Source organism: Xyrauchen texanus, chromosome 19 (assembly GCF_025860055.1).
Source record: "Xyrauchen texanus isolate HMW12.3.18 chromosome 19, RBS_HiC_50CHRs, whole genome shotgun sequence".
Lineage (NCBI taxonomy): Eukaryota > Metazoa > Chordata > Actinopteri > Cypriniformes > Catostomidae > Xyrauchen > Xyrauchen texanus.
In genome coordinates this window covers 28,224,097-28,237,680 of record NC_068294.1, presented here as the reverse complement: position 1 = coordinate 28,237,680, position 13,584 = coordinate 28,224,097, and the positions used below count along the sequence as shown (strand labels likewise).

Here is a 13,584-nt window from a genome sequence, read left to right as displayed (position 1 = left end):
CTGGTTCGGGGACCTACACAATACGAGGCAGGTGGTTTTAATGTTGTGGCTGATTGGTGTGTACATATACAACATATACACTCACTGATCACTTTATTAGGAACACTATGGTCCTAATAAAGTTCCCTGACGTGGTCATCTGCTGTTGTAGGCCATCCTCCTCAGGCATGTTATCCATTCTGAGATGCTATTCTGCTCACTAGAAATTGTAGAGTGGTTATCTGAGTTACTGTAGCCTTTCTGTCAGCTCGAACCAGTCTGGCCATTCTCTGTTGACCTCCCTCATCAACAAAGCATTTTCATCCGCTGAACTGCCGTTAACTGGATGGTTTTGTTTTTTGGCACCATTCTGAGTACATTTTAGAGACTGTTGTGCATGAAAATTCCAGGAGATCAGCAGTTACAGAAATACTCCAACCAGCCCGTCTGGCACCAACAATCATGCCACAGTCGAAATCGTATCTTGATTTTATGCATTTCACTGCTGCCACACGACTGGCTTATTAGATAATCGTATGAATAAATAGGTGTACAGGTTTTCCTAATAAAGTGCTCAGTGAATTTTTATTAGAAATCTATAAATTTTAAAAAATACAAGCATTTATTGAGCAGATATATAGCAATAAATGACCCCAAACACACATTTTAATTTATCTTCCAAAACTTTATTTTAACCATTTATATTTTACCAGTACACTTTAGATATATTTACAAATATAATTTGTGGTCAGGGCTATTTCAAGACAAGAAACTGCTCTTAATAAAAGCAGATTCTATTCATGTCCCTGGTCAAATAGAGTGATTGTCATGGCCGAGGTAAGCTCAAGCGACACGTGAAGGTATTAATATACAAAAATAAAATACAGTCCATTCTGCATCTAAGGCACCGTCCTATTCTACCCCTGTATTGAGTACTTCGAGATTAAAGAACAGTTTTAGTTCTGATGTAAATAGCACAAAGGGCTCTCAGGTCCTGTTAGTGGGAACAACATCTGCAGTGGAGTGAGCTTGTCTGAAAGTGGCTGTGCTAGTGTATTACAAAAGGAAAATGCAACTAACACACGTCTCATTGATCGGATCTGTAGCAGCCACACCACAATGTGAAGCAATTCTGTAAATTTCTAAGCGAAGTGTTAAGAGTACAAATAAAAGGCCAAAACAGAGATGGCAAAAAGATTTCAAACCCATTACCAAATCAAAATATGTACACAAATCTCATCTCATGCCAAGCACTGGTCACTTCTAACCACCACAAACACTTTTTCACTGGAGTCTAAGAGCCTGAGTCGAAACGAATCTGGAAAGTGCCATACAACATAGATAAAAATCACAGGAAGCTGATGCATATAAAATATTTCAAAAAAACTTTTAAATAAAACAGTGAGGGATCTATTCCTACAGAATGAAAGTAAATAGGACATATTCAACCTAACATTTTTTTAAAGCTCTGTGGCCTTTAACTGCTAAAACAATTGGTGAAAGGAAACACTTAAACATCAACTACAGTACACAAAGCCTTTACCACTGGACTCCTTAAGCATATGGAGACCAATCATTTATTACAACCGTCTGGACATTGCTCAACTTTAAACGGCCACATATCAACAGTCTAGTGCTGAGAACACGGCACATATCAAAAAAATCACTTGAACCTTCTCTGAAACCCATTAACCGTAAATATAATTACAATTCTCAAGTTTCCAACCACAACTAGGCGACATGCTTCACAATAAAAAAAACTCCCCTAGACTTTGCTTGCACCCTCAGTCCAATCCTCTGCGCTACTCACTTCACATTCTGTTCACAAAGACAAACACAATCTGGTGCTGTAATCTGTTGTGTAGTAATCTGGCCAATGAGTATAGTAACAGCATTTCATCTTGTGGTACAAAGTTAGAATTCCCAAGACCACACTATAAAGTACAGTATAAGAGGCTGATTCAAACCGGCTGCCGCCTACTTATTCCCAACCACAAGAAATGACCCAGTAGCCTAATACTGATTATTTCCATAATACCTAGATATGTGATAGAGTTTTAAATATACATTAATGCATATTCACAGAGACCCAAATTGAACATAATATATAAAAAAGTCTGGTTGAATTTAGACCTCAGATGGTATAAACAAACAGGAACTGTGCATACATTCACATTAGGACCTGATATTACAGTATGGCCCTGAGGGAACTTTGGGCATTTAAGAACACATTAAATAATTCAAATTTTTCTTCTAGCACAGAACCGATTTGTTCAAACCCCTGGGGAACATACACCAGAAACATGCAGAATCCTTGTCAAGTGTGCAAGAGGTTACAGTAATTCTGTGTTATTTAAAGCAAATTAGTAGAGCACAGATTCATACAGACATCTGAAGTTATTTTACTTTGAAGGTGCACTTGAATTAGATAACTAGTTTTACTTATGTACAGGATATCAACAATTAGTTATTTACTACACAACAGAAACACAACATAAAGATCCCAACAAAGCAACGAGTGTTATCATGCGAGTTTGCATTTGGGCTTCTAGATCTTTCAATCTCAGAGCCCAAGGCTGTATGGAAATGTTTACATTAAGAGTATATTCAATCAGTTTTTAATGAAATTTCTCGACCAGTATGTGCTATCCACAAGTGTTATACAGTAGGAATGCTTCTCAATGGTCTACACAGATTGGAGCTAGAGTTGTTGCCCAGCCATGGTGAGGATACAGTGTTAAACACTATATTGGTGTTTATAAGTTTGGAGCTGAAAGAAATAGAAGCTTAATGGAAAATATCCTGAGGTCAAATTAAAAGCACAAACTCAACACAACTCAGCTGCGCACCAGCACCACACCAAACCTCGTGTTTCTAAGACAGATTCCAAATTTGGTAACATTCCTGAGCTCCTTTTGCAGTTCAGACACAGGATTTTAATTAGCATGTCGGTGGGTGGAACCTCTATGTTAGCCAAAAATGTACAAGCGGTTTCTCCTTTCCATTCTCAGTGACCTAACATCAGATTAGACTCAACTAACCAGATCATTCTACAAAACTCAATGTAACAACAAACATGAAGAAATGGACTGGAATTTTGCAAAAAAAGTGCATATGGTCATTTAAAAAATAACCACCAGGAGACAACAGCCATTTGAATAAATTACAAAGTTGTCCCCACTTTTAAAAAACTAAACAAAACATCAAAGGAGATAGATTTAACAAATCCTGACGAAACACAAAATAGGTGTAGAACTGCTAAACAAAGATACAAGCACACTGAAGTCATCTAATGTTTTCCCTGAAGCATATCTTTATCATGTTTTGTATTTATTATCTCTTGCTTAATCCATCTATGAAGTGCAGAAGCTGTGCGGCACTGGGTGCTTTCTGAGGGTTCCTCTGGCTGTCCAGTTGAGTCTGAGCGCTGGCACTCTGAGGCTCAGCTGGATAGACCTGCCCATTCACATTTCTGAGAAACGAGAAACAAGAGGTCACTTCTACAAACAATATAAAATAATACAATAAGATGTAGATTACTTAAAGGGATAGTTCACCCAAAAATTATGTTACGCCAAATGTTAGGGACTTGCAGCCTCTGTCACCATACACTTTCGCTACATCTTTTTTCCATGAAATGAAAGTAAATGGGGACTGAGATTTCATTGAGCCATATTTTATTTAATCTCCTTTTGTGTTCCAAGTTATGAAACAGCATGAGGAGTAAATTATGACAGATTTTCATATTTGGGTGAACTCTCTCTTTAATGTAGTCAAAAGCCCTCACCAGACAGAGCTTCAATAGGCTGGGCTGGATGAAGAGGGCTGGTTTTCTCTTCAAAGGCCACTCTGGGCCCCTCAGGGACCCCATCATCACTCAGGGGTTTACTTTTTGCATGAACACCTAGATCAATCAGCTCCTCAAAGCTCCAGGTTCCACCTTTACCATTTAGTCCTGGAACCAGGCCCACCTTAGCGTCTTCATTAACAAACTCGGAGCCCTCCATCAAACAGGACTTGGGAGGCGGGCTGCCAAAGGATAAATAAACAAAATTTTAATGTGGTTTCCATCAGATTATGTGATACAAAATAACACATTTGAATCAGGTAAAGAATTTAAATTTGACAAAAAGCTTGGCTTTTGATTAATCATTAACTATTATAAACTGTAAGTGGTGAACAGCTTTACGCATATCCAATAAAAGACGCATCATTTTCTTCAAACAAAGCTTTATTTATACAAAGTTTAATTTTTTACTGACCAACTCTTCTAATTCAAATTTAAAAATGTCAACAGTTCATCTGAGAAAAATGCCTTAAGGCAGATTTATACTTCTGCATCGAACTTACGCCATAGGATCTGGACAGGCATGCCGTAGCCTGATGTGCACCTCTCCAAAAATATAACACATTGCGTTAACGCAGACCACAACAGCTTTAATTACCAGCTTTGTAACATTCCCCCAGCATGACAAAAAAAGATATCCGAGGTAGCGGCACATTTAGTTTATTAGGATTATTTTAAGATCTGTGCATTGTATCAACTGATCAGCGATCGTGTCACCTTGTATTTGGACTTGTTTCGTCTTTCTGAAGCATCCACTGTTTATGTTTCACGAAGTTACAAGAGAACTTTCTGACCTGTACAATGTTTTGACTGTATGTTTGACAGTATTGTGTACAGTAAAATCATTATATTTCATAAGTTGTTATATAAATTATTAGAACACTTCTAATTTGTCAGCAAATTAAAAAGCACCTGTTATAACAGTTGGTTATGTTGTTCCTTTGCATTGGAAAGTCCATCTTAGATTTTAAATAACACCCATTTTGTGTTGGTCAAGCAAGTAGTTATTTCTTAATTTGATGGGATTTTTTATTTTTTATAAAAGAGCATCAAAGCAAGAATGGCAAAATATATATTTATTATTGTTTAGGCAACTCGAGCAAGCATAAAGTATATGACTGACTTACTTTAGATCTGCATGGCATTCAACATGTAAAATAATGTTTTTAACACTACAATAATTTCATAAATATTTTTAAATCCACGAATTACATTGCTTTTGTTTATGTATAATTATTTCAGAAATAAATATTTTTTTTCTCAATAATCTGGGATTTTGGCAGTGTACACACAGATTGATGCAAACACACCAAAGCAGAACTGTAAATGCGAACCACTGCATTGGCCACTACGGAGCCTACGTTCGACCAATTTAAAAGTTATTAGTTAGCTGGTGCAAACTTACCTACATCTGTCATTTGCATAGAGAAATATTCCAAGAACTTATCATGTGATTTTTTTTGTTTAATTAGTCTAAAAAAGGAATCATGTCTACTTGAATACTCTTTAAGTGCCTGTTCACTCAGTTATTTGATATGCTGGTTTACTCATGTGCCATCTTCAACCGAAAGCCATTTACACATCTTCCCAAAGTAAGATATGCCATCATCATTCTTTTGTCCGTATTCTGTCCATTAACACACTTTAACACACCCATCTTGCTGTTGTATATGTGTCATCATAAATTAAAATAACAAGAGTATAACCAGTGCATACTATGGCCATGTATAGCGCATTAGCACCTTGAATGCAGAATGTAAACATGACAAATTACACATTATCTTCTGCATATATATTACCTTAAATCATCATTGAGTGGTTAAACCTTCTTTTACTGGTCTTATGTGAATTCTACTTATAGAATGAGTCATGAAGTCATTGATAACACATTGTAATGTCACATTTGTTGAGGTTTTACATGTTGTTTTGTGTGTCCTGGTATTTAAATGCTCCTCTCAGATCAATAGGATCAAGTCAGTTAGAAATACAGAGGGTTCACTAAAAACAAGGTGAGACTGCGATTAGCTATTATGCCACCTGCAACTGGAACCAGCTTCCAGAAGAGGTCAGGTGTGCTTCAACAGTAGCCGCATTAAAATCCAGACTAAAAACACATTTGCTTAGCTGCGCATTTATTCACTGAGCTGCCCTTACTAATTGTACTGCAAAAAAAATTTCTGTATTCTTTTTCTTTTGAATAATTTGTACTTTTTTACATTTATTTTATAAATATTTATTCTTATTTTTTTGTTCTTTATTGGTTTTAAAATGTATATTATCTTGTATTTATCTTGTATACTTGCAAACAGTATACTGTTGCTTGACTGTTTCAAACGTATTTTTGGCTCGGAGCGACGAACGAAGAACTTCACTGTGAGTAATCTGGGGCTTTTTGAGGTGATTTCTGTACCTATCTACTGAGGGATCCTCTGTGCTGGGTCCATTGATGTTCTCCTTATCATCCACATCGGTTTCTCCATTCACACTACCATCTGGTTCCTCATGCTCTGTCACTGGCTCCTCCACAGACAGGAGATGCTCCTTGGAGTCTGACAGCTCTGCTTCCTTGGCACTTTGGTCAGACTTTACAGCCTGGTACACTGAATTTTGATGAAACAAATCTTTTATCTCATCCTAAACATAAACTTCTGAATTGATGATAAGTGACTGCTGTTGTCAGCAAAGCAATATGGTGCCAAATCTGGTACCCTGAGACACTGACCCTTATATTCACAGTCTAATTGGTCCTCAGCCTCCTCTTCATTATCATCAGGAATGTCTTTCTCATCATTACCCTGAGGAAAATACACAAACACAACATAAGCAACAAGGGACTATTCTTTGTAAATCTGTTTTAGAACAATATGTACTTAAAATATTAAACTTACCCTAAAACTTAGGGTAAAACTTACCCCCATTTGGTCTGTTTTTCTGGTTCTCTTCATAATTTCTTCAATTCTCTAGAGATGGAATGAGAAATACAATTCAGGCTATTTGCAGCACACTTACATCACTCATTTGAATACAGCAGCTGCCTCAAATGCAAATGTCTGTGTCATGGGACAGCACTCACCCGCTTTCTCTCCATGCGCTCTTGTTGGTTCTGTTCCAAAATGCGTGTTCTCTCCTGACGCTGCTTCTCTGCCTCCTCTTGGGCCTTCACCTCAGCCTCCTCACGCTGCCATTGTATGAGCAATGAGTCAATCACTCCACTGACCAATCATAAGCTCTATGAGGCTTTGAGAGTGCAGACTAACCTCTTTCTGAAGCTCAACCTGTCTTTCCTGCTCCTCCAGTTCTGCTTGCTCTCTCTCCTCTTCTGCTTTACGAGCCTGCTCCTCCTCTTCTCTCTTCTTCTCCTCCACAAGTCTCTTCTCCTCCTCTGCTTGCCTCAAACACTCCTCCTCTGCCAGACGCTCCTCCTCCTCTTTCCTCAGCCTGTTGAGACACAATACCTGAGGGCCTTTGGCACTTGAAAAGTAAATAGCTTTAACACACGGAGGCAAAGTTTACTTTAGCTTTAATGAATGCATGAGAAACCAACTGTTACAATCCCTCTGTCTCACACACCTTTTGACTAATTAATTTCATGACTTTCCTCAAGTCTTTTTCAGTCATTTTTTCAGAAATTTGATTGGACATGGAATATTTCACAAGCAGTTCAACCAGAAAGTATTTCTTTTAAAAATAATTGACAGTTTTAAGTTCACACTAAGGTACACTATATGGTCAAAAGTATTAGGCCACACCTCTTAATCATTGAATTCAGGTGTTTCATTCAGTCCAATTGCCACAGGTAAAATCAAGCACCTAGCTTTGCAGTTTGCCTTTACAAACATTTGTGAAAGAATTGGTCGTTCTAAAGAGCTCACTGAATTAGAGCGTGGTACTGTAATAGGATGCCACCGTTGCAACAAGTCAGTTCGTGAAATTTCTTCCCTACTAGATATTCCACGATCAACTGTAAGTGGAATTATTGCAAAGTGGAAGCATTTAGGAACCACAGCAATTCAGCCACGATGGCAGACCATGTAAAGTTACAAAGCGGGGTCGCCCAATGCTGTGTAAAGTCACCAACGCTCTACTAACTCAATAACTGCAGAGATCCAAACCTCCTCTGGCATTAAAATCAGCACAAAAACTGTGCGCCGGGAGCTTCATGGCATGGGTTTCCATGGTCGAGCAGCTGTATGCAAGCCTTAGATCACCAAGCACAATGCCAAGCATCAGATGGAGTGGTGTAAAGCACACCGCCACTGGACTGTGGAGCAGTGGAAATGTGTTCTGTGGAGTGACGAATCACGTTTCCCTATCAGGCAGTCTGATGGTCGAGTCTGGGTTTGGCGAATGCCAGGAGAACGTTTCCTGCCTGACTGCATTGTGCCAACTGTAAAGTTTGTTGGAGGAGGGATAATGCTATGGGGTTGTTATTCTGGGGTTGGCCTAGGCCCCTTAGTTCCACTGAATGGAAATGTTAATGCCTCAGTTTACCAAGACATTTTGGAAAATTCTATGCTTCCAACTTTGTGGAAACAGTTTGGGGAAGGCCCTTTTCTGTTCCAGCATGACTGTGCCCCAGTGCACATTTCAAGGTCCATAAAGGCATGGTTGGATGATTATGGTGTGGAAGAACTTGACTGGCCCACACAGAGCCCTGACCTCAACCCTATCGAACACCTTTTGGATGAACTAGAATGGAGATTGCGAGCCGAGCCCTCTCGTCAAACATCAGTGTCTGAGTTCACATATGCTCTTCTGGAAGAATGGGCAAAAATTCCAATAGACACACTCCAAAATCTTGTAGAAAGCCTTCCCAGAAGAGTGGAAGCTGTCATAGCTGCAAAGGGGGGACCAACTCGATATTAATGCCTATGAATTTAGAATGGCATGTCATAAAAGCTCCTGTAGGTGTAATGTGTAGGTGTCCCAATACTTTTGTTCATATAGTATATTTGGTGTACGAGTAGGGTTTATGCTGTTACCCTCTCCATGAGAAACTAGAAAAAGCTTACGAACGACACTGAAGTGAGTGAAATAAATGTACCTCTCCTCCTCTTCTTTCTGTATGCGGAGCTGTTCTTCTTTCTCTTTCTGTTCACGTGCCAGACGTCGGTTCTCAGCCAGGATCTTGGAAGCCTCTGCAGCAGAGTTGGTTCCTGCAATGACTTTGGAACTGGGATCTGAAAGCACAAAACACATTAACATCCCCAAAGCAAAATGCAGCAAATACTGCAATACTACAGCACTATATGGTATTTTGCACTTTGGAAAACGGTAATAGAAATGTTTCCAGCAGAGGGCGTTGTGCCTCAAAGATAAAGCTGCATGGCAGTGCATAGAAACAAATTCAGTAAACCCTGCAGTTTCAGTCCTCGCTAATACAATTTCTAAAAAAGGGTTTATTACAACAATGGTGTGGTTATGCTGCTGTAGTAACTTAAATGCTTTGTATTGGCCAGACACTTGCCAGGCAAGGCATGAAGCGGTAAAAAGCTAAAATATTTTCAGTGACCATTAAAAAAAACCTGCATCATCTTGGCTGTAGCATGGTCTTATATTGTATTAAAATGTAATTCAAAATGTTGGCAATTAAAATCCAACCGACAGAGACGTTTTAATATTTGCTAACTGAATTGTGATTAGTCTTATCTTACACAAATGTATCCATCTATTTTGTCATCGATAGTATTTTTTTCCCAAGATTGCACAGAAAGAGCAATTTCTATCCAGTTAAATTTTAAGATTTTATTTATTTCCATGGCATTTAAAGGAAACCACAATTTTTATATTCCCTGATAGTTAAGTTTTCCATGACCGTGGGAATCTAGATAAAACTTTAAAATTATTTCACTTCTATTGCTGCCTTGCAAGCACTAATATTTGTATTCAGTTTCAAGTTAAAATGTAATATTTTCTTCAAATATGTTTACAGACCTCTGATCTTATACTATTTTTTTGTCTATTATTTGACTATTTTTTACATATCTATTTTTTTTAAATTGTAGAATAATTGTTGTGTTTGAATGTGGAGAGGGCAGTGTGTACACATGAATATCAGGGTACTCACCCTCTTTGGTCTTCGGTGCGGGTGCTGGGCTGGGTATGCTGGTGTCAGGAGACTGTGGAGTGACAGGCACCATGGGAGACAAGTCCTTTGGCTTGGAGTCCCTCTTGCGGAGGGTGGGGGGGCCGGTGGGGGTGAGAGTGGGTTTCTGGATGGGCGGAGGTTTGGATGTGGCAGAGGACTGAGGGAAGGAGGCCTCTGTTTCAAGCCGCTGGGTGAAGGTGGGCGCAAGCGTGGACTCTGCCTGAAAGAGACAAATTCAAATAAAGAACAGAGATGGAATACACACATATATACTATGCACAATGGGAGATGCAATGTGAGAAGTACTAGTACATTGTAAAGTTTTCAAATCAAAATGGAAACTCCTGCAGGGTAAAACTAATATTGAGTGTCTTACTTGGCTGCTCCAGGTGAGGGCGTTCTTGTAGTGGTGTTTGCAGTGGGGGCAGGAGAGGGCGATCGATGACGACTAGAGGGAGAGGCAGGGCGTTTTCCAAGTGGTGACGTGAAACGTTTCTCCTTCTCACCTTTTTGCTTTACCAAAAAAAGGTGAGAAAATAGAAAAGATAATAATTCACTATGAGCATGACACAAATGAAGGACAAAAGAACCCCAGAATTGAGAAGTGCTTACTATGTAGTGATCAATGCCTATCCTGATCAAATTAGACTATGGTGTCATTGTTACTGTGTTACCGCTGGGGTTAGACTGTCATCTGACTGCAATCTATTTTTAACATGACCGGTCACTTTACAGGTTAACCTGTCCCTTCTACTGTATCCATTTTTAACCTACTGTCCGCATGCTCAGGGTATAAATTAGACAAATTAACTAAATGCAGGACAGACTCATAAGCATGGACTTGTTATTTACTGGAGATATTTCCAGCACATACAAGGAAGCACCTGGCAATGAGTACACCATCAGCTCTGACTCTACATCATCTTTCCAAATGACTATCAATCAGATCAGATATAGAGTGCTGTGGGCAAAGCAAATGGAGAAGGAAGAGTACAGCAAGACAATCAGAGGGAAATGTCAGTTTGTATTTTCTTTTCTCAAATGACTATATCAAAGAGAGCTCCTCTCCTTTCTCTAGGACACACACACTCAAGCTCAGTCAGTATTCGTTATATGTAGGTCAGCACTACAAATTAACTGCATGTCTGATCAAATCCCTGAAGTGGGCATTCTCTCTACAGGGGATCAGACTGTCACATGTAGTTCATTTCAGATTATTTAGTGTGAAAATTTTAAGAGGCTGTGTGCAGGTTAATCATGGTAGTTTGGTTCCAATGCTAGTTTGAAAGCGTTTACTTCACTGTTGTGGCTAGTGTATCTTTGCAACTAAGTTTAGCATGTCACAGTAATGCAAAAACACACAGTACAAGTATGTGCAGGAAATGCATTGTTTGAGAAATTGCATCCGAGTTTATTTATGAGTTTATTCAGTGTGTTTCTGGCCTTAGAATTTTCACTATCCCCTCATTTTTCAAGATAAGAGTGCTTGGCACTTAGTCAAAAAGTAATTGATGTAACCCAGTTCCCAGTCTCTGCAGTGCACATTGCAGCTGGAGCAATCTTAATCTGAGATCAGATAGTGTTATTCAGAATGGACAGCACACTGATTAACGTCAGGGATAAATCCAAGCTGTTTTGCAAAGCAAACCATAATGGACTTTCATATAAATGGCGTTTGAATGAGCACATACTGTTTTAAGGCATTTCAACTAAGGAAAATAGAGATAACACACAGATAGTTCCATTAATCCTATCCTAGTTATGAGATCATTGTGGAGACTCTGGAGATTAATAATCTGCATTCACATTAACCTTGCGCGACCCCACGTCCACATGCATGGATGTTGTATTTTGGCTTTGCTATATGCAACGCATACTTTAAATTAAAGGTGCACTCAGTATGCATTTCACTTGCTGAAGTCAAAACTGAAGGGAAAATGCCCCAAGAACAAGCAGGAACTGAAGACAGTTGCAGTAGAGGCCTGGCAGAGCATCACCAGGGATGAAACCCAGCGTCTGGTGATGTCTATGCGTTCCAGACTTCAGGCTGTAATTGACTGCAAAGGATTTGCAACCAAGTATTAAAAAGTGAAAGTTTGATTTATGATTGTTAATCTGTCCCATTACTTTTGGTCCCTTAAAAAGTGGGAGGCACATATACAAACTGTTGTACGTAATTCCTACACCGTTCACCTGATTTGGATGTAAATACCCTCAAATTAAAGCTGAAAGTCTGCAGTTAAAGCACATCTTGTTCGTTTCATTTCATTTCAAATCCATTGTGGTGGTGTATAGAGCCAAAAAGATTAGAATTGTGTCGATGTCCCAATATTTATGGACCTGACTGTAAGTCCATTCACTCCTAAAATCTGATCAAAAGTTTAGTTTCAGGCTGCAGATGTTTGGACCACTCAATAACTTTGGCAGACATGGAACAATGTAATCAGTACATAGATCCAGAATTTATAATGTACATTTTTATTTTAGCATAGTTGGCAGTGATTGGATGATGGTGGCAATTATTTTGAATCAGAATGAATTATGCTAATTTCTGATGTAATGTATGTAACATCTCAAAAACTTGAATAACCAACACTCCTGTCCATATATGTGGACATCAATGTAAGAAAACTCTTTGCTGAAGATATTTTATTTATTTTTTTGCTTGTTTATTAGGTGCTACTAGTTACAAATCAAAAAGGGAAATGGATTCGTTTTTAAAGTGATGAAAAAAATCATCATAACATATTTACAATATCCATGCTGATGTAGCATATCCAAGCTAAAAACAAACATGCAAATGCAGGGCCTACTCTTTATATTCTCAACCACAAAAAAAAAACATTGCAAGTTCACATGCATCATCTGCTCACCTGGGCCATACTAGCAATGCAATCCGCAGATGCAGAAGTAGATGGGACTTTCTTTCGATCACTGCTTCGGCTACGTAGGGGTCCGTGGGCCGGGGGTTGCAGCGGGCTGGCAGATGCTGAACGAGGACACAGGTGAGACTCTGGTAAAGGACACAGTCAACGGTGCACAGCCAGGTGCAGCAGGGAATGTATATCACATGCAGCCGAGTGGGTGAGCAAAGCAAAGGTAGAGGGAGATATAGCAAAACAAAGAGGAGGAATGGGGATGACAAAAGCACAAAACAAGATTGGCCCATGTTAGATTGGTCAGAACTGGTTGATCGTAAACTGTTCCAGAAAAGCACTGATGGCATCGGGTTTGATGGGTGGGTGGGTGTGTGACAGAGAGAGCGAGAGATGGCGAGGCACAGACAGCATCCTGGGCAGACAACACATTGTTCACCAATGCACAGCACACAATTTCACCAAAGCACACCTTGCACCAAGCAAGCGCATTAGGCTGCTGTTTAAAACAGCTTAATTATACAGCAAACCAAACACACACATTCACTCAAACCTTTTATCCACATCTAGAACATCAAACATCATGACATTTATAACAAGCCATGTCTGATGTTAGTGATTAGCTCATGTAGACATGAGTTGTAAGAAAGGCTGAACAGAAGGATTACATTTATATTACAACTGCTGTTGGGATACTGGGATACACACTACATGGTTAGCCATTGTAGATGGTGGGATTTCAGCATTAGGGTAATTTAAATGTTCTGTGGAGTTACATATTATGGTCCATCTAA

At 39.1% G+C, this 13,584-nt stretch overlaps 1 protein-coding gene across 1 annotated transcript in view; it reads right to left on the bottom strand.

Annotated features, from left to right (window-relative positions):
* Positions 1–644: 644 nt before the first annotated feature.
* map7d3 (MAP7 domain containing 3) overlaps positions 645–13,584 on the bottom strand; it is a 56,631-nt gene continuing 43,691 nt past the window's right edge. The window contains 12 exon segments of the mRNA XM_052149437.1: positions 645–3,451; positions 3,767–4,008; positions 6,237–6,426; positions 6,549–6,621; positions 6,739–6,786; positions 6,900–7,004; positions 7,084–7,264; positions 8,871–9,006; positions 9,894–10,067; positions 10,070–10,134; positions 10,291–10,427; positions 12,788–12,927. Coding sequence (XP_052005397.1) covers positions 3,444–3,451; positions 3,767–4,008; positions 6,237–6,426; positions 6,549–6,621; positions 6,739–6,786; positions 6,900–7,004; positions 7,084–7,264; positions 8,871–9,006; positions 9,894–10,067; positions 10,070–10,134; positions 10,291–10,427; positions 12,788–12,927 — 1,499 coding nt within the window. The 3' untranslated portion in view covers positions 645–3,443.